Source organism: Varanus komodoensis, unplaced genomic scaffold, assembly GCF_004798865.1.
Source record: "Varanus komodoensis strain SLA01 unplaced genomic scaffold, ASM479886v1 scaffold20_1, whole genome shotgun sequence".
NCBI lineage: Eukaryota > Metazoa > Chordata > Lepidosauria > Squamata > Varanidae > Varanus > Varanus komodoensis.
This window is the reverse complement of record NW_025335587.1, coordinates 10464020-10485042: the sequence shown is the minus strand read 5'-3', so window position 1 is coordinate 10485042 and position 21023 is coordinate 10464020. Positions and strand designations below refer to the sequence as shown.

Below are 21023 nucleotides of genomic sequence, written 5' to 3'. Positions count from 1 at the left end.
TGGGGGGCCGTTCCCTCCTGGCCGTTGCCGCGGCTTTGACTCCGCAGGGCGCCTCCGAGACCCGCCCCATCGCGCACCGCGCGCGCCCGATCACCTGGGCTGGCAGGCGGCGCTCTCCGGCGCCGCGTGCGGCCGCGCTGGCCGGTGGAGCTGGCTGCCGTCGAGGTCGCAGCCGCGTGCGTCTGCCTGCATTCGCTTGCCCGGGAGCGGCGTGATGCTGGAGGTGAGCGGAAGCGTCTCTTGCAGCGCAGGGTCGGCGTCTCCTGCCTGGGGGGCCGTTCCCTCCTGGCCGTTGCCACGGCTTTGACTCCGCAGGGCGCCTCCGAGACCCGCCCCGTCGCGCACCACGCGCGCCCGATCACCTGGGCGATCACATCCAGCTTACCCTGATTCATGGATCTTACATTCCAGGTTCCTATGGAGTATAGATCTTTACAGCATTGGACTCTCCTTTCACCACCAGATACATCTGCAAATGAGTGTCCTTTCGGCTTTGACCCAGTCGCTTCATTCTTTCTAGCACTACTAGTACTAGTCCTCTGCTCTTCCCCAGTAGAATATTGGACACCTTCTGACCTGAGGGGCTCATCTTCCAGCATCATACCTTCTTGCCTTTTGGTACTGTCCATGGGGTTTTCATGGCAAAGATACTGGAGTAGGTTGCCATTTCCTTCTCCAGTGGATCACGTTTTGTCAGAGCTCTCTGCTATGACCTGTCCGTCTTGGGTGGCCCTGCACGGCATAGCTCATAGCATCATTGAGCTACGCAAGCCCCTTCGCCATGACAAGGCAGTGATCCATGAAGGAGCTATTTACCTTAGCTCTATATAAATGGCTCATTAACAGACCAGAGGACTAGTTTGAAGAAAAGATGACAAGGCTTAAAGTCCTACCTGTCCAAATGACCTGCTGAGAAATGCTCCTGCAAGCTATTTCTACTCTCTTGCTTCAGGTTGACAACTACAGTGCCACAAAGATTTGGCCCACAGGACATCAACTGCTGACAGCTAACAATCTATCTCAAAAGACAAATCAATATTCTACGCAATGCACATTATTTTACACACTTACCAACCCCCCTAGCATTTGCTAGTATTTTCCCTGTTATTGTTTTTCAAAATGACTGAAATGTACAACTGTTGCTGTCTTTTTTAAAGTAATATACTAGTCACTATCTCACTATAGCTGTTCTGCATTATTTTTAAATTTAACAACACAAGCCTTGATTATATTTCAAAACTAAGTAAGTCTCCAGGACAGATCAAATATAATGCAGTTATAATTCAATAGTTTTGCAAAACAAAGTATGGCACCTACACATATTTCTCTGCCATCTAAGCACTTCACTCTGTGGCTGTATAAGCACTATTTATAAACAAATAATTTTGTTTGTAAAATTATAAATCTATACACTTATAATTAGCTAAGCCAAGACTACATTCTTCTAACTGGATCTTCCTCAAGAAGAGAAAATTTTCTGGAAATGTTGGTGATAGGGAAATATTATCTGGTCATGATTATATAAGCATCAGAAGAAGGGAAAGAGAGCGCTGTATGTGGGCACTAGCATTAGTTCAGTGGATTTCTCTCCCACTAAATTTTACCAGTAATAAGCAAATAACTGCATCATTACTTAAACTCATGGACATTGCTGCACAGCAAACTAAAACAGTGAAGAAATTGCTTTCTTTTGACCAAAGAGAATGCACTTTCAAGTATCATGCAATTCAAATGGGTGAAGGATCTAAAATCAATTACTGCACCTTTTCTCCAGAATGATTTCATGAAGTGATGTGTGTTAGGATCTAGGGATCTATAAGAGAGGTACAGAATTTTCCACAGACTCATTTCAGTCAAAATCATATAAACTCTTGCAATTTTAGCATAGAATAAGAGTTGGAAGGAGCCTACAAGACCACTGAGTCCAAATTCCTGCCCCACTTCCACATGTGGTCACTGATTTGGTTGCTGGTCCATACCTTTCCAGCTTATCTAAGATGTCTTGACATACTAGCTCAATGTAAAGCTATAGATTTTCTTACTTATGATTTTCTTATGCAGAAGCCACCACCAGCTTCCACAATGCAGTCATAAGCATCGATAATGTATTTATGGTATTCACTACCACAATATATAGTGGTAACCAAGTCTAGACAGCTTTAAAAGAGGATTGGGCAAAGCCATGTTCTTTCAAGGACAATCAATAACTGTCTGTATAGACAAGAAGCCTCTATAGAAGCTCCCCATTCAGAGAAGTTTGATACCAGTTATTGGGGAAACAGCTTGAAGAACAATCAGAAACTATAGCTGGTGCAATATACAGCAGCCAGATTAATAACTAGGTCTGAAAATAACAACATCAATTCTGGTCTGCTTACATTGATGGTCTATACCAGTGAAGGCGAACCTTTTAGAGACCGAGTGCCCAAACTGCAACCCAAAACCCACTTATGTATCGCAAAGTGCCAACAGTGCAATAAAACCGGAATACTGAGGTTTTAGTTTAGAAAAAACAACTCATACATTAACATCTTTTGTCTTAAAACAAAAACAAAATAATGGAGCTTTCAATGATACAAACAGCTTTTTATTGAAAGGTGTGCTTTTGCTTTTAGCAGAAGCCCCCACATTCTGCTAAACCTTGTGGGGGCTTCTGCTAAAATCACAGCCAGTTCAAGCAAATCTCTCTCTCTCTCTCTTGTTTTCATAAATTCTTCGCAAACAACTAAATATGATGCTGAAGATTCAAATATGGCGGGGGGACAGCACAACATTAAAAGAATCTCAGTCTCTTAATTAGAACATCTCTTTGCTAAATCTTAGATATTAAATTTCAATTTTTCATAAATTTTTCATATCCTTGGCAGCGCATTGACTGGCCATGCGAAAGCTCAGACAAGTGACGTCATTGCCTGGTGCCGCTACTCCTTTCTGAGCATGAACATGGCCCCCGTGTTCGCTGTTATCCAATGCTTGGCTGCTGGGGCGATACTGGGGTGACTTGGTTCACGTGCCGACAGAGAGGGCTCTGTGTGCCCGCTGTGGCACACGTGCCATAGGTTAGCCACCACCGGTCCATACACTTGTGAGCCTGTTTCAAGGTACTGGTTTTAACCTATGAAACCTTGCATAGCTTGGGACTTGATGGCATACTCTCCCCAGCTGCAATCTACCTAAACACTGCAAGCAACATCTGGGTCCTCCTGCTTAGTGCCAACTCTGAGAAGAGTTCAGTTGGAGGCAACAAAAATAGGGCTTTCTCAGTGGTAGCTCCCCGAGTATGGAATGATCTCCCTACTGAAGTCTACCTGAAGCCAACATTGTCATCTTTTGGTGTCTGATCAAGACATCCTTAAACAAACCTAGATGTTTAAGGAAATCAATAATTACTTTGTGGCTTGATGGGGGCACCCATGGCAGGTATTTTGAAAAGGGTTATATTGCATTAAATTTGTTTTTGCTGCCAACTTGTTTTTAAATGTCTTTAAGCTGATTTTAAATTAAGTACTGAGGACTAATTTTATGTCTGCTTTATTATCTCATGGTTGTGTTGTACAGCCCAGAGAGCGTTGGCTGTTGGGCAACAGATATACATATGACATGAAATCAACAGACAAGGAGAACTGTTGCCTCCATGCACTCCTTGTCAGCTTTCCTGAAGCCTCTGATTTGTCAGCTGTGGAAAACTGGATGCTAAATTAGATGACTCTCTGCTCTGATGAAGTACAGTTGGTCTTACGAAACCTGAGAGGGTATCTAAGTTGGTATAAGCCATACCTTTCTTTCAAACATCTTATTGTATACTACAGTGCTTGAACCTCGTGCAATCACAGCAATTCTCGTATATAGGAAGCGATGATTACAGTCTGTGCTCATTTCAATCATCTACATTTTAGTTTTTGTTCTTGTTGTTTTTTAAGTGGCAGCACCTAACTAACAGACACAGTATTTATTCTGCGAGCTTCCTTAACATGCGTCTTATCAATCCTGCCACAATTGAAATGATTCCCAAAGTGCTTTATGGCCTATTTGGATTTTCTCCCAGTTAATAATTCTCACTTTCTCTTTCTCCCCCAACATGACTGGCAGGGTTCTCCAACACAGCTGTAAAATGGGACAGCTAATTATCTACGCATCCACCTTGCTGAACCACATTTGACAACTTTTATCTGCACAGGACAGCTGCATTCTCCGTGTTTGAAGTGAAATGTCAGTCTCTGCTAATGCAACAAGGCTTACATCACTAATGATGCCTTGACACTTTGAAGAAACACTGAAGCCTAATTAAAAATTCAGTTTTGTTCTCCTAAGCATGACAACATTAACTGCTTTTCCACCAGGGCCTTGTTATATCCTTCCAAAATGTTTCATTTAAAAGAGAGAGAGAGAGAGGAAGAGAAATAGGATGAAAAACTGCTGTATTTGGGGCATTTACATTGCCTTTTTAAAGACTGTTATGGTTGGAACCAAACCAACACACAATCATGTAAAATAGATGAGATTTTACTTCACTGCCTTCCATTCTAATTACTGTAGTGTGCACCATTTTGAAGGGGAAATGGCCCCATTTATCAGCTGTAAGATTTTATTTTTTGTTTCAATTTCTGTCAGTCAGATATTCAAACAATCTACATGAACCAAAGCTGAAGAAGAAAACTACATACAAGTTATTAAGTTGGTCCATTTTATTACAAGCTGATGTATATACACTGTTAATATAACTAAAGTGTACATTGATTTCTTATAATGCAATGCTCAATATAATTGGTAAAAATAATTTTATGGCCTCTTGAAATGGGTTTAATTTGATAAATGTTGTCAAAGCATGGACAACCCTTTGTTAACATTCAACACCCAGTTCTTAGCATACAAAATATGGATGATGAGAATTAGGGCACAATTCACTCCACAGTAGTTTCCACCTGAACTTCTGTAATAACAACCTATAGCAAAGATCCCAAGCAACTGAAATTCCTCCCCTTTGTTCAGTTAAATCTTTTGCAAATATTCTGCCAACACTTTGTAATAACACTATCTGGAATATCTGCTTCCTGGTTCCCATACCTCTTTGCACATCCTCAGTAATCAGAATATTGTATCTATTGTGTAATTTTGAGTTAGCTTGTTTAAGCCAAAGCATTTTAACTAGAGTTTGCTAGTCTGGTTGAAACAATAATCCACTGTTAAGCAAAAGTAGAAGCAAAAGCTTCCAAACCCATCTTCCCAATAATATGAGGGGGAATAGCACTCACATAGGCTCATTCATCTCACACTAAGCTGTGATTTAGCATGATGTCTAAACATGACTAGTGTGTATACAGATTAAATTTTTCAAAATATCAAAAATACTCCTTGAATGTCTCCAATGTTCATGGCATCAAAATATCAGCAAATGCTGCTCCATTATTCATTTGCCTATTTCATATGAGCTACTGATTCAAGGCATACTTCATCTCTAGTGATGCCAAATCTTAACCATGCATATATGCAGGATTGTCAAAGAAAAAGGGCTAATTCTCATGTTTGGAAAATTGTTCATTATACTTGCCATGTTTGTGAATCACTATAATCCAGTTCAACATTCATCTTCAGATTTTTCAAATGAGCATTTTATTGCTATATATCTTGCAGTACATTCTAAACAAATTAAACTGATTTTTTAAATATTTTGGTTCACATAAGATATGGCTTTTGCATACTGCAAAGGAGCTAACTTGTTTCATTCATTCTTTCCACATAAGCTATAATTTCAACAATATCTTTGTCTGCAGAGACTCTTATTAATACTTTACAAAATACTAAGCAGTTTCTATGAATGGATTACCAGAATCTCTGAAGCTATCCACACTGTATGTATGAACTTAACTGGAATCCCTTGCATTTTTTATGGTGAAGGAACTCTTCCTGTTCTTGATTTGGGGTACAGGTTTTGACAAGAAAAAAAAACCCTCCAGCATTCCCTAGCCAACCACCTTCCTCCTCATTTGAATCTTCTCCAAGGCCGGGAGCTCCAGCTTGGCAAGAAGAAGCCATCATAGCCACTCTCAGCAGGGGGTAGAACAATCCTCATTCAGATTCCTTCCTCTGAGGTCACAAGATTGTCTAGCACCTTGGAATAGGGAATTCAAAATATCCTATGGTCCCTCTCTTACTTTCCCAAGGACTATAGATTACTGTCTCCATACCTCTATCAAATGAATGTTTTCTTTCAGTTGGAGTTACTTCTAGAACTGATCATCATTGTTGTGTCTTGCAAACATGTCAGCACAGTGAGGATACTACCTACAAAACACTACCATTCACACTCACACAGAATAAAAAAGGACACACCATGCTGCAGTTTGCTCATTTTACAAAATCAGAAATTAATTGTAAAACACATATAATCCTGCTAAAGTGGATGTTTTTGACACTGCCTGCAATTCCCAACTTGGATTATTTATTTATAACAAATGATTTGTAGGATCCAAAACAGAGCCCACAGCATGCACAAAAGCATTCAAAAAGCCCTTAAGAAATAAAATTATTGTAAAGTTCAAGATGCACCCCCCTCCAAAAAAAAAACCAGTGATTGTCATTAAGTACTATTTTATCCTTAATTTTCTTACCATAAAAATGCCTAAGGAAGCTTACAATAAAGGTCTCAAACTACAACCTAAATTAACAAAATACTGCATCTCTTTACCATGAATACTAAGTAATATCTTAGTAATTAAAGTATATTTAAGTAATTAAAGATATTACTAAAGCAACACATTCACAGATCTCCCTATACTTTAAAAAGTAAAATTCATTTGCATTGTTTCCTAAAATTCATCAACATCAGCATTATTGGAGAGGAAGTACTGTGGCCACTATTAAGAGATGTGATCCACCTCTTTCCCACTGACTGTGGAAAAGTAAGCAGAATCTCTCTTAGTAGTCTTAAAAGGACAGGCTGGCACATATGAAGAGAGGCATTGCAGGCTAAATGAGTAACATGTAGGACAATATAATACATGTTGACTCAGAAGAAAGTCCCATTCCATTCAATGGGACTTACTCTCAGATAAATGTGCACAGTATTATGGTCTTATTCAAACAACTGATGAAATTGCTCCCATGGGTTACACATCCATGTGCAGCACTTCAGTTGAACAAGCTTCAACACTTTGTTTCTGGTAACATTAAAATTGTGTGTAGAGTTATAACTGCAGTTGACTGTAAGCAAATTTCTTACTGCATTCAGGCTGAGCCCTCTGTGTAGCCACACAGTGATATTAACAAGTATATACAACCATAATTATTTATTCAAAATTGTTTCAGGGCACTTTTAAGGAAAGAACCCTCTCTTAAGCTGCATATGAAAAATCAATATGGATACAATAAAAACCAGTATTGTAGATTCAATATAAATCAATAAAAACAAAAACTAAAATAAAACCAGTAGCTCAAGAGATTATGGGGAAGGACAGTGAATTCAAGCAGGTGTTCAAAACCTTCCAGGTCTCCAAAATCAGGCCTGACTTAACCTTGATGGAAGCTGATTCCAAGGTACTGGGCCTACTTATCACCAACCTAATTGCCTTTGGAATGAGTTCCTCATAGGTTTTGGTGTGTTGTTTAGAATGGATAGCTATTCAATGATCGGGCATAATCACTTGGACGCAAAGAGTGCCCATCAATGTCACTTTCTCAAACTGGGGAGAGGTAACAAGTGGGATTCAGTCCTGGGCCCAGTGCCTTGGATGAGGGAGTGCAGGGAACAATGATCAGATTTGCAGATGACACAAAACCTGGTGGGATACCTAATGCCCTGGAAGACAGAAAGAAGATTCAAGATGATCCTGACAGGTTGGAGCACTGGGCTGAAAACAAGAGCATGACATTCAACAGGGGCAAATGCCAAGTTCCCACCTAGGAAAAAGAAACCAAATGTATTATTACAAGATGGGGAATACTTGACTCAAGAATACTGCAAGTAAGAAGAAGCTTGGAATTGTTGCATATCACAAACTATGAGTCAACAATGTGATGTGGCTGCAAAAAGGACAAATGAAATATTTTAGGCTGCATTAATGTAAGTATCACTTGCAAATCCCGTGAAATACTAGTTCCCCTTCACTTCACTCAGCTCTAGTTATGCCTCATCTGAAGTACTATGTCCAGTTGGGTACCACAGTTTAATAAAGGATTGGAAAGGGTTCAGAGGAGGACAACAAGAATGATCCAGGAACTGGAAGCAAAGCCCTATGAGAAGAGATTGACAGAACTGGGCATGTTTAACCTTGAGAAGAAAAGACTGAGGGGAGACATGATAGCACACCAGAAATACATGAAAGATTGTCAGAAAGATGAAGGCCAGGATCTCTTCTCGATCATCCCAGGGTGCAGGACATGAATATGGGGCTCAAGTTAGAGGAAGCCAGATTCCAGAGAGTTATCAGGAAAAAATTCTTGTTAGAGCAGTATGACAATGAAACCAATTACCTAGGGAGGTTGTGGGCTTTCCCACACCAAAGGCATTCAAGTTACAACTCAACAGGCACTTGAGAGGGATGGTTTAACCTGGAGTCCTGAACTGAGCAGGGGGTTGGACCTGATGGTCCTCTGGGCCCTTCCAACTCTCCTATTCCATGACATTTACTTATGTATCCAAATGATACCAGGTTACACAGTGATGGAACACTTTAAATGTGTGTCAAATTTAAGACTAATTGATTTTAAAATTTGATATAATTTGAGGCACTTTATACTTTTAGCTGAATGTTTTGGTCAATTGTTGCGGAATTGCAATCACAGTTATATGATCCCTTTTCCATATCTTAGGCACAGGTAAAGCCTGAGTACCTAGTAAAACTAATATTAGTTGTCTTTTACACAAATGGTATAATTCTTAGAGGACAAAGTTACATCCAACAGATATTTTCACCCAAAGCACTTACAAAGACACAAAGCAAACTAGCAAGAGAGAGGGATCATTCCCTCTTCACACTTCTTTCGACTTCAGCAATTTTCAAAAGTCTGTATATATACACAAACTATGTATAATACAGCAATGCAATGTATATGGTATCTCCTCCAATTTGGCACATTTGTTACTCTACAAGAACTAATAGAAATTTTGTGAGTGGGCAATTACAAGGGTTTGTTTGTTTGTTTGTTTAGAACATTTGTATGGCGTCCAATTGTGCCACCGCACCTCTGGGTAGCTCACAAGTACAAGCCAAAAACACACCAAAAACCAGTAACACATTAAAAATAAAATAACAATTAATTACAAGCAGAAAATACAAAACAAAGGTCTTATGGCATTGATTATTAAAATACTCTTTAAAAAGGAAGGTCTTTGCCTGATGCCAAAAAGAAAGTAAGGAAGGCACCAGGCAAATCTCCCTGGGGAGAGCATTCGTCTCACCTCCTTAAGGGATGGCTCACACAGAAGGACTCCCTGTGTAGATCTCAAAGGCTGGGTAGGCATGTACAGGTGCAGGCACTCCCCAGGATAACTGGGGCCTAAGCCATTTAGGGCTTTATATGTCAACACAAGCACCTTGAATTGGGCCCGGGCCACAACTGGTAACCAATGAAGATCTTTCAGTATAGGTGTTATGTGGGCTGCTCTAGGGGCTCCTGTCACCAACTGAACAGTGCTATTCTGTACCACTTGTAATTTTTGGACCATCCTCGAGGCCTGCCCCACATAGAGCACATTGCAGTAATCTATTTTGGATGTTACCAGCGCATGGGTGACTGTTTTCAGGGACTGTCTGTCCAGGTAGGGACAAAGCTGGTATATCCTCCACAGCTGGAAGAAATCACCCCTGGACACTGAGCTCACCTGATAATCCAGAGACAAACCCTAGTCCAGGAGCACCCCCAAACTGTGGACCCTGTCTCTTAGGGGGAGTGAAACCCCATCAAGGACAGGGCAATGCCCCCCAACGTAGCAGTACTTCCATCTTGTCAGGATTGAGCCTCAGTTTATTGACCCTCACCCAGTCCATTATCGAGGTCAGGCCCTGGTTCAAGACAACAACAGCCTCACCTGGGTGAGAAATAAAAGAGAGATAGAGGTATCATCAGCATATTGCTGAATATTCAGCCCAAACTTCTAAATGACCTCTCCCAACAGCTTCATATAGATGTTAAAAAGCATGGGGGAGAGCACTGAGCCCTGTGGTACCCCATAATGCAACCGCTTTGGTGCAGAGCAAGTCCCTCATAACTACCTTCTGGATTCGGCCAGCCAAGTAGGAGTGGAACCACCGCAAAGCAGTGCCTCCAACTTGAACCCCAGCCAACCTGTCCAGAAGAGCACCACGATCAATAGTTTCAAAGGCCACTGCGACATCAAGGAGAACCAACAGGGTCACACTCCCCCTGTCCCTCTCCCTGCACAGGTCATTATTCAGGGTGACCAAGGCTGTCTCCATTCCAAACCCAGGGCTAAAGCCCGATTGAAATGGATTCAGATAATCCATATCCTCCAAGAGTGTCTGCAGCTGCCTGACTACCACATGCTCCAACACCTTGCCCAAAAAGGGGAGATTAACAATGGGCCAGTAGTTATCCAGTACTCCTGGATCCAGGTCTGGCCTTTTAAGGAGTGGTCTCACTCCTGCCTCTTCTAATGGGGCAGGGACCCACTCGCTCTCTTAATGAGGCGTTGATAGCCTCCTGGACCCAGGGCCAAATCCCTTCAGATTTCAATCAACCAACATGGGCAAGGGTCAAGAAGGCATATGGTAAATTGGACAGAGCCAAGCACCTTGTCCACATCCTCAGGTTTCAATAACTGAAACTCATCCAGTAATGGACCATCAGATGGTACACTAGACACATCCAAAGATTGCACTGCACAAACAGCAGTCAAGCTCCAGGCAGATGCTGGTGATTTTTCCCTCAAAGTGCCAAGCAAATTCATCACACAGAGTTGTTGAGGGCTCCAGGGTCTCATCCAGAGAACCAGATTCTTCATAGGCTAGGTCTCCAGCCAGCAAAAACCTTCATCTAATTACCCAATTTTTGCAGAACCTTTGTTGTAAGTTTGATTTTGCTTCATTAAATGCCAGACATGAGGCAGTCTAATGTTCCACAAGCCCATGATACCAGTTTGACCTGTCCTTCTCAGATCTGGGCTATGCAAAATCAGCATGAACTGGAACTATTATTCCTATTTTGGTTACAGAATAAAACACCATCTTTTGGAGCAATTTGGAGCAAACCCCAGAAAGTATATGTACCCTTCACAAAAAGAGCCATGCTGGATTAGACCCTATCTAGTCTGGCATCCTATTGTTCACAATGACAAACCAAGTGCTAAATGGAAGCCCACGAACAAGACAAGAAACTAATGTTCTGTGGTATGCTGACTCTGATCATGAGTAACATCTACTGATAACCTTAATAAATTTGTCCCATCCCCCTTTAAAGCATTCTAAACTCATGGCCAGAACCACATCATGATGAACCTGTTTGTGAAGAAGTGCTTCCTTTTGTTCTTCTTTGAACTATGCACAATTCAGCTTTATTTGATATTCTGAGATTCTAGCATTATAAGAAAGGCAGAAAAACTTCACTTTATCCACGTTCTCCATGTATAATTTTTCAAAGTTCCATCACTTTTTTTCTAAACTAAAAAAATCTCATTGTGGCATTTTGTTGTCCCTTTCAGTACCTTTTCTGGCTCTGATCCAATATTCTGTACAAGGCAGGGAAACAAAAAATGTATACAGCAGGGGTGGCCAGACTTGCTCTACAGAAAAGCTACATAAAGTAAATGTTAGATGTTTGAGAGCTACTCCTGAGTGGCAGCAGGTAGCAGCAAGTGGCAAATGGGCACCCAGAAGTGAACCACACCAAGCCTTGGTTTGGCAACCCCTGGTATGCCATATTCCAAGTGTTTCTTGTTGTTGTTATTTGCCAGCAAACTGTTTGACTTACAGTGATTCTATGAAAGAAAGTCCTCCAAAACCTCTCTATCCATGTCCTGCTCAACAATTCCAAGTTGAAGGCTATGGTTTCCCCTTATGGAGTCAATAAATCCAAACGTGGTTTACTTCTCTTCTCTGCCTTCAACCTTCCCCACCACGATTGTCTCCTCCAGTGAGTCTTACTTTCTCATGATGTGTCTGAAGTTTCAGTGTTGTCATTTTTGCTTCTAGGCAAAGCTCTGGATTATGATGATCTAGGACAGTGATGGCGAACCTTTTAGAGATTGAGTGCCCAAACTGCAACCCACTTATTTATCACAAAGTGCCAACACTACAATAAAACCTGAATATTGAAGTTTTAGTTTAGGAAAAAAACATCCTTTGTCTTAAAAGAAAAACACAGTAACAGAGAGAAGGAGCCATGTTCATGTTCAGTGCCCCCAAGTCTGGGGACACCAGAATTGCTTGCGCCCGGGCACGCGCACTCCCTCCCTCCCTCCCTCCTCGTCCACAAACCAGCCACCGGCAATGCCACAGGAGCTTCGGCAGTGCTTGAAAGTTTACCAGGGGGCGGAACGGGGGGGGGAGAGACCCCTAAAGGGCAGGAGAGGCTATCGCTCTGTTGGGATCTCTGAGGAGCCCCCCATGGCGCTGCCAAGCCTTGGCAAGTTAGGTTGGGTTGGGGGGGGGGCCCTGCCACGCACCCACTCCTCCACTTTTCCCCAGGAAGTGCCATATCAATCCCGGGTACCCTCTCTCTCCTCCTCACTCGAGCTGCTGCTCGGCTGCCTCGACCCCATCGCTCGCTCCCTTCACTCAGCTTCCCCCCGCCCCGCAGCCACCAGTGTGGGAGCCCAGCCTGGGAGCAGGAGCATGGGTAGGCAGACACGCGGCTGCCTGGCTGCACCTGCAGCTACTTAGTCAGCAGGGTCCTGCCACTGCGCTAGGAGGGCAGCTTGGTCAGCCACTCACATGCTGCAGGCTGGGAGGAGGAGGAGACAGGAGGAGGACAACACCGCCAACACTTGGCATGCACACTTGCTGCTCGCCCACTCCCTTCCTGGCACACCTGCCACAGCTGTTGCGCCTGCCTCTGGCCACCTGTTTGACACTACCTCTTGCAGCTAGTCTCAGCTAATGAGTGACGTCGACACCTGGTGCCTACTCTTTCTGGGCATTCACAAAGCTCTCCTCCAGCACTGTTTTGAACTCATAGGTTTTCTCCCTGTCAGTTTTCCTCACCATCCAGTTTTCACATCCATAAAAAGTGATCAGGAATACAACAGTATGGAGGATCTTAGGCTTCATCCCCATTCCAAGACTGGCAGCACCATAACAGTGTTATGATACTGGGAGTTTTAGTTTCATAATGATCTCTGACATGGAATTCACCCTTTTTTACAGCTGCCACATTATGGGCTTGACCTTTTCCTTAAATGATCCACTATGAACCTACCCTGTTTCCCCGAAAATAAGACCTAACCAGAAAATAAGCCCTAGCATGATTTTTCAGGATGCCCATAAGTCCCAGTTAAGATCATCAACCAGACACATTTAGTACATCTGTTGCAACACAATTGGGGGTTTGGAGAGTTACGACAATGTCCCAGAAGATGACATGACTGTATTTGAATAAATGTAGATTTTTGTACATGAATAAATATAGATTTTTGTACATGAAAAAATAAGACATCACCTGAAAATAAGCCCTAATGCATCTTTTGGAGCAAAAATTAACATAAGACCTGGGCTTATTTTTGAGGAAACATGGTAAGTCCACTTCCTGGTCTATGACTAGTTCAAATGTCACCATTGTATATGTAAAAGCAAGGTTTAGCACTAATGTCCACAACTATTAGGGTTAATACGTCACAATCACATTTGTTTTTCCCACTCCAAAAAAATTAATCGTGTTGGCAAACATGACTGCTTCACTAATCATTCCTTATATCAAATCATTTATACTCAAGATAAAAAGCAGCAGTCCTAATAGGAGATCCTTATGGGATCTTACTTTTTACATCCTTCCATTGTGAGAACTGACCATTTATTTATGTTTTCTGTTCTTTAGCTACTTCCCAGTTCATAGGAAACCCTTTCCTCTTATCCAATGTCTACTATATTTCAGAAAATAGTTTGGATTTCATGAACTTTGAAAAAGCACAAATGTTGATACCTACTTTTCAATTTCTGATCTTTTAATATATATATCACTTATCACTTTCAGGCTTATAACCAGTACCATGAAAACTAGAAATTCCCAAGTTGCAAGCTGTTCAGGAAATAACAGGTATGGCCCCAAAATATTGGAATTTCAGGGTTCTAACAAAATAGGTCAAACCAATTATTTTATAAGAAGTATGCAGCTTTTGATTGACAATCATCGACAATCATTGACAAAAGATTTTATTTATTATTGATTGATTGACATCTTTTGCACAGATGACGTTATCCTTAAAATGCTACTTAGTAGTACTAATGATAAACATGTTCCACTAGAGCATTTTGAATTAAACAGCCACTGTTAGCTATAAACTAGCAACCAATTATTACATTAATCTGTGGAAAATCTTCTGCATACAGAGGAGACCACCACATGCCAGTTCCATAGAGTCCTGAAATGATGTGAATAATCTTAGGAACAAACTATATGTTAGATGGAAAATCCAATGCATATACATGGTCTAGGTTGATTTTTTTTTCTTTTTAATTAAAAGCAGTTCCAAGAGATTATTAGTTTCATCAGAAGAATGGGAAGAAGCTTCTCTGGCAATTTTCCATTCAAAAATGAGGATGGGATGGTTGATTTCCATAGGTGAAAAGGCAAGTTACATTTTCAACAGAAGGAAACCCAAAGTGGAAAAGGTAGCCATTCCAACTATTCTCCAATCAAGCTAGTAGTCCTGCAGCTGATTTTCATTTTTTTTAAAAGTCAGATACAGATATCTCCCATGTAATGTAATAGTGCAGTTCTTACTATGAGTCCACAAGTACATGCATCACTTTGTACTTGCAGTATCAAGTGATGGCTTACATATCTGAATGTGATATCAGAGATTAATCAAAACTGGTAAGTACTTTGATATTGTATGATACCAATGTAAAGCACAATACATTTCAAAGAAAATCTTGCACACAATTGTTTGAGAGGCTCAAACACGATATAAATAGGTGATTGTATATGCATGCCTGAACCCCACTATTGTTCTCCAAAACAATTATCAAATAGCAATGACTAACAGTCTGTCTACTCAGTAGTTTACTCAGGCTCAATGTAAGTCAGCATATGGTACATCAGTGAGATTACTGCTCATAGACTGAACAAGCAAATTTCTAATAATAATATTCACATTAATTTCAATTAAACTAGGATGTTTTCACCCAGAATTTTAAATATATTCCAGTTTCCTAGGCTGTTTGCAACCAGCCTAGCATGTCTTGATGCAGCAATATAAAATTACTTCAGCACCAAATCGCATTTGTATTACAGGAAAACACCAACATACTGAGGATATCTCTAAAAATTATGATGTTATCTTGTACCTACTTACAAATACTGCACTGCAGAGACAGATATAATTTCTCATTTATAATCAACAATACAAGACAAGTAACACAATGCACAAGCTTACACAGAATTGTGCCCGGTTGTGTTCAATGAGCTTACTCTGTAGTAAGAGTATTTAGGATTCCAACTTGTTACAAACAGAACTAGATTTCATATAACTGCTTATGATAATGGCAGTGATCAAAGCCCATCATGATTCTTATTCTTGACTATGTAAATATTTTACAGCTATTAATAAAATACATTAAACTAGAAAATCCTTTATACATTTTATAATCACACTGTGCAACTGATTATTTTCCTTACTTTGATTACAACAATAGGATAAGTAGTATGCTTAATAAGTATAGGACTAATCAGGCATCATACACTGCTATACTAACTGCAAAAGAATACATCTATATTTAATGCCCCACACTGAAGGCAAAAATCATTAATACCTTGTACCAAAGAAAATGAAAACCACTTGTATTTGAATCTTGCCATTTTGGGACAGTGCATTCCTGCTACCATCTGCATTCTCTGTACAGCAGATGTATTTTTCCATAAACAAATGTGTCTCCCTATTAGACATATTTTGGAATAATTGTAATGTGTATATTAAAATTGCAAGTTCAGTACTTCACATTGTTGGATATTAGAATGGCAATAATTATTTAACTATAAAAGAAACAAACCTGCCAGCTATTATCTAAAAAGAGTAGCAAAACATCGAAGATACAGCCGCTTCTAACAAAAGTTTGGCATCACAAAAATATTTTGCCCTCCATCATAGAACTGCACCCATTGCAAGATCTTCAAAGGCTAAGTATCCCCCAGCTGTTGCTCATTTAACAACATTTAGAGGTTCTGTTTCAACCATTCTCTTCCTTTTGGGTGGAGGATTTTGGACCATTTAAGTGGGGGTCTGGAGGTTGGCTGCTCCCTCCCAAATACCTCATGACCAATCCTAATTACCACAGATTCAAATGTACCCAAAAGAGTCTCCCAAGTGCTTTCACAAATCCTTCCTGATATTGAGATACCAAAAACTTGTGGCTGAAATGAAATTTACTGTTCCTCAAAGAGGGAATGAAAGCCCTTTTATACCTCAAATCAATGATTACCCCTCATCCTTGGTCTCATAAACTTGGGAGTGGCTTCTCATTTTACTGACAATTCTGATCGCATCAAAACCTCCAGCTTAAAGGACATCATCTAATTCCATTGCCATTAAGCATCTATCCTGACTTCTCATCTAGAATTCTAGTTTTATTTCAGTCACAGAGAGCATTTCATTCTCTTTCAGCCCCCAATTGATTTTTTTACCCCACATTTGAAATAGCTACACAGCTGTTTACTTTCAAAAATTCTTGTTATCTGGTTCTCATTTGTTTCTACATTCCTTACACCACTATTCACTCTTCTCCAGGCTTGGCAGTTGTCAATCCTTTTATCTCCTTCAGTTGGTCTCTGCTTCCACACTGCCTCCACTGCTAGGTGTAGACTCCTAATGGAGGTATGCAAATATCCTTTACTGTTCTAAATTTTCTGGGTTTTTTATATATTGTAATTATAGCAGACACCTGACTATATTCTCAGGCCACAGGGCAATCTTATATCATAGCATACTACAAACTATAGCTCTTCAGGACAATGGAAACATTTGAGTGTCACAAGACTTCCCATACATAAACATATTGATTGGGTGGAAAGGTTGTCAATGAAATCAGTACCCTAAAGTATTTTCATTGTATTTCCTTTTATAAAGTAACTTCAAAAACAATAGTAAATTTGCCTTTACCCATTTCACAGTGAAACAGACGTTAAAACCAAAAACAAAAAGCTTTTCTTTTTAAGAGCACAGATCACTATATTAATATTAAAATATCTGGTGTTGATGGCATGTGGCTTCACACTTACCAATAAGCATCAAACATTATTTTTCAAACCAAAAAAAATCCTTTAAGGAATACAATTCTTAGTGACTCAAAGAATTAACATGAGAACATGCTCAATTTATATTTAATGTGCCTTAATTTTTCAAAATGCATACAGACATATACTAGTAAGGAAAAAAATTCATACACCGAGAAAGTTCATTTTTACCATACTGCATACAGAGGAATAGTAATATTCTTTGATGGAATTTGCACAATGTACAGATTATATGCAGAGGGTGGGGGGAGAATGCAGCATTAGCTCTTAAAGGAAGCACAAAAGTGACTTCTGAATTCTCCATAGTTCAGTATATCAATAACTTACTACTATCTACATTGTTGAGGTAAGTTATTTCAATGCATGGATCCTTACTGCTAAAAGAGAAGAGAAGCACTGACAAAGCCCAAACCCTAGGAGGGAGCCAAAACAATATTTCAAAAGATAGCAGAAGGGAGTGGGTTTGAAGAAGATAAAGGGCCATTTGGGCACAGACCCCTGCTGCTTCCATAGAAGTGTCTTCTTTTCTTTATGGGAGGCTTTTAAAACTGCTTTTGCAAGGTACTGGTCGGTGGCATTTCCAGTGTTTGGGATCCAATTTCACCTTTTGCCAGGGAAGGTTGCCTTTGGTTGCTGTAACATAGCTATTAGCCTCCTTTACAGAAAGCACAATAGTCACACTGCTATTAATATGCAACCACAAAAGCAGAGGTAGGCTACAATTACTAATTATCTGGCTCCCTCTGAATTTGAGCAAATTATCCCATGCCGGACAATGGGCTCCTAGAGAAAAACAGCAAAATAGTTAAACCAATTTTCCTAAGTTATTCCTATTCTGTATATTTTCATTTAAACGTTTGGTATTTCCCCCTGCTCCCCCACTCTGAATTTGTGTGCAGCTTAAAAATATAGGGGAGCATAAAATCCTAAAATGTCAAATGCATAACAATCTGGAACTAGGCCCTCAACCCCGCCCCCCCCATGAAGAAACAATCAGTTTTAATTATATATTAAATAATATAATTATACCACACAGAAGCCTGAATAAGAAATGTCAAAATTTTAGGATTCAATCCTAGGCTCTATTAATTTGAAAGAAAGCCCTTAACTGCATGGGCTTTACCTCCAAGTAAACTAAACATGTACAGGATCATGCTGTGAATATATGTTCTTTCTCTAGAAAACTGTCACTAAAATGGCCCCAAGAGCAAGTGCCGCTGATCAGCCGCTGATCATCAATCAGTGATCAGTCCACTGTTTCCAAAATCGGCTGCCTTAGTTACTAATTACAGCTCCAGAGTTCAGAGGTTAGATTCATTCAGTCTTTTCAAATCTGCCAAACTTGGATTTAACAAGGATTTCCATAACCACTTCAAATGAAGCAGGTATTTGGGAAAGGGCGAAGAGTATTCTTCCCGCTCCTTCAGCCCGTCCCCCCACACACCGAAAGTATCCTGCCTGGGAGGGGAGAGCCCCTGAAACAGAGGGATCATGTTTCAACATTCATCGATGCTCTTCTGTGGGAGCAGTAAAGAGCCCGCTGTGAGCAAAAGTCAGCAACTGGTGAGAAAACACCAACTCTTGCTACCCGGTTTCTCCAGCCGATTCCCCGTTCCCGCCCTATATCAACGGTGAGAGCCAGGTTGGTGCCCCACACCGCTGAGGGTGGGGAGAGGCGCCGCAAGAAGAGGTCACTCCAACTGCCTGAACTTGGAGAGTGGGATGCTATTTTCAATCAAGATTTCAAGTATCCAAAATGCAGATTTCAGCAAGCAGCAGCACACTCGTTTCTTCCCACTCGAGAAGGAAGAGGGAGGAAGAGTAGGAGAAATGATTTTAAAGGAGAAAGAACGTTAAAAGAAAGGAAAGTGACAGGAAAACAGGAAGAAAAGATGAAGTTAATGGGAAAGGGAAAAACCAGGAAGAAAGAAAATAAAAGGGGAGATTGAGGAGAGAAATGAAAATGAGTTGGAGGGAGAACGAACAGAAGAGAGATGGGGGGGGGGGGCGAAATTACCTGCATGGTGACTACCCCGAGCTCCTCCGTGGCTAGTTTTCTCATCTGAGAGGCTAAAACTTGCGCCTCATCCAAAATGGAAAACTCCGATTCAGCGGCGCTAAGCCTCCAGAAAAGCGCCATATAGACGACCCACAGGGGCCGCTGACCAGCACTGCTTCTTTTCCAGGGGAGCGTCGAGCCGGTGGGACGCCGAGCCGACTGGGCGGCCTTCTCCAGTACTGCCGGCCTGCTCGCCATGATGCTGGGGGCCGCTTGGGAAGCGCTCTGGTGGGGACTGTGGCACCTCCGTGCGTATAGCGCGGCGCGCAAACTTTCCCAAGAGCCTCCCAAACTTCGGCGTAGGATTGTGGGGCGAAGAGGCGGAGGAGGACGCTAAGCCGCGGGGCTCCAGGGAGAGGCGGACCTCTCCATGCGAGGGCCGTCGAGCTCTCGAAACCTCCGTGGACCTACTGCCAAGCGAATGGGCCAACCCAGCCAAGACGAACGTCCGGTGAGCTTCCTCCCCGAGACGGGCAGCCAGTCGCTCCAGCCCCAGGGACACTGGCAGAGCTCTGGCTCGGCTGCCGACTGAAAACAGCGGCGGCTGCGGAGAGCGACAAACTGCGGAGAAGAAAGAGCAGCAGGAGCAGAAGGGCCGGGATTGGAGTCATCGAGGGGGAAAGGGAGGTGTCTGGTGCCACCAAGCTGCGCGCAGGCTCTTGTGCACAACAATGAGTCAGTTAGAATGGAGATCCCGGGAAAGACTTGCGCGCTCCCCAATGGCGCCCCTTCCCAAGACAGTCGGAAACTTTCCAGCCGAAAGAGGCAGCCTGCCACAGCGCGCCTGCCTTTGGGGAAAGCACTCCTCAAAGCTTTCGAGAGCTGCAGCCGCAGCCTGGTTCACCTGATGGACTGCGAAGATCGACTGAGCGTGTCACTATTGCTCAACTTCAAACAAAGAAACAAACACGCCACCCCCGTGCTTCTAACTTAGTATTACCTGCCTGTTTGTGGTATTGCATCAGGCATCGAATTCATTCCGCACCGCCCAGAAAGCTTATGCACGATTGATTTGCAGTCTATATAATACGAGAGGATCCTTGCTATAGCTATTACAACCAGAACGATCTCAAGAATTTTTTTTAGCCTGCAACTCCCATCAGACCTAGGCAGCAGAGGCAATGGTGAGGGATCATGGGAGTTGTAGACCAAGAATCTGCAGGGATACAAGCTGCCCACCCCATGCTACTGCTCTTGCCTTGTCAACTCGTCTTCTGTGTTTCCAGTTTTCCCTGGAAATGGTGGATTTATTAAATTGTTATCTGTCAAGTGATCTCTGACTTACAGTGACCTCACAAATGCCCTCAAAAATATCCTGCTCAGCTCTTCTTAGTTCAAAGTCCTGGCTTCCTTTATAAATTCAATCTATCTCATATTTGGTCATCTTTTTCTTCTACCTTTGACTTTCACTAGCATGATTGCCTTCTCCTTCCTTTTCATTATGTGCCCAAAATATGACACCCTCAGTTTTGCAGTTTTTACTACCCTGTTTCCCAGAAAATAAGCCCTATCATGAGTTTTCAAGATGCTTATAATATAAGCCCAAACCCTAAAATAAGCCCCA

The 21023-nt window shown here is 41.6% G+C and overlaps 1 protein-coding gene across 4 annotated transcripts in view; it reads right to left on the bottom strand.

Moving 5' to 3' along the window:
* Positions 1-20011, bottom strand: part of CACHD1 (cache domain containing 1) — a 237184-nt gene extending 217173 nt beyond the window's left edge. For 3 of the 4 annotated variants that reach the window (XM_044430088.1, XM_044430091.1, XM_044430090.1), the window contains exon 1: positions 19418-20011. In XM_044430088.1, the coding sequence (XP_044286023.1) occupies positions 19418-19657 (240 nt within the window). In that variant the 5' untranslated portion in view covers positions 19658-20011. The remainder of the gene's footprint in view (positions 1-19417) is intronic. The other variant, XM_044430089.1, reaches the window with a different exon arrangement.
* Positions 20012-21023: the final 1012 nt, after the last annotated feature.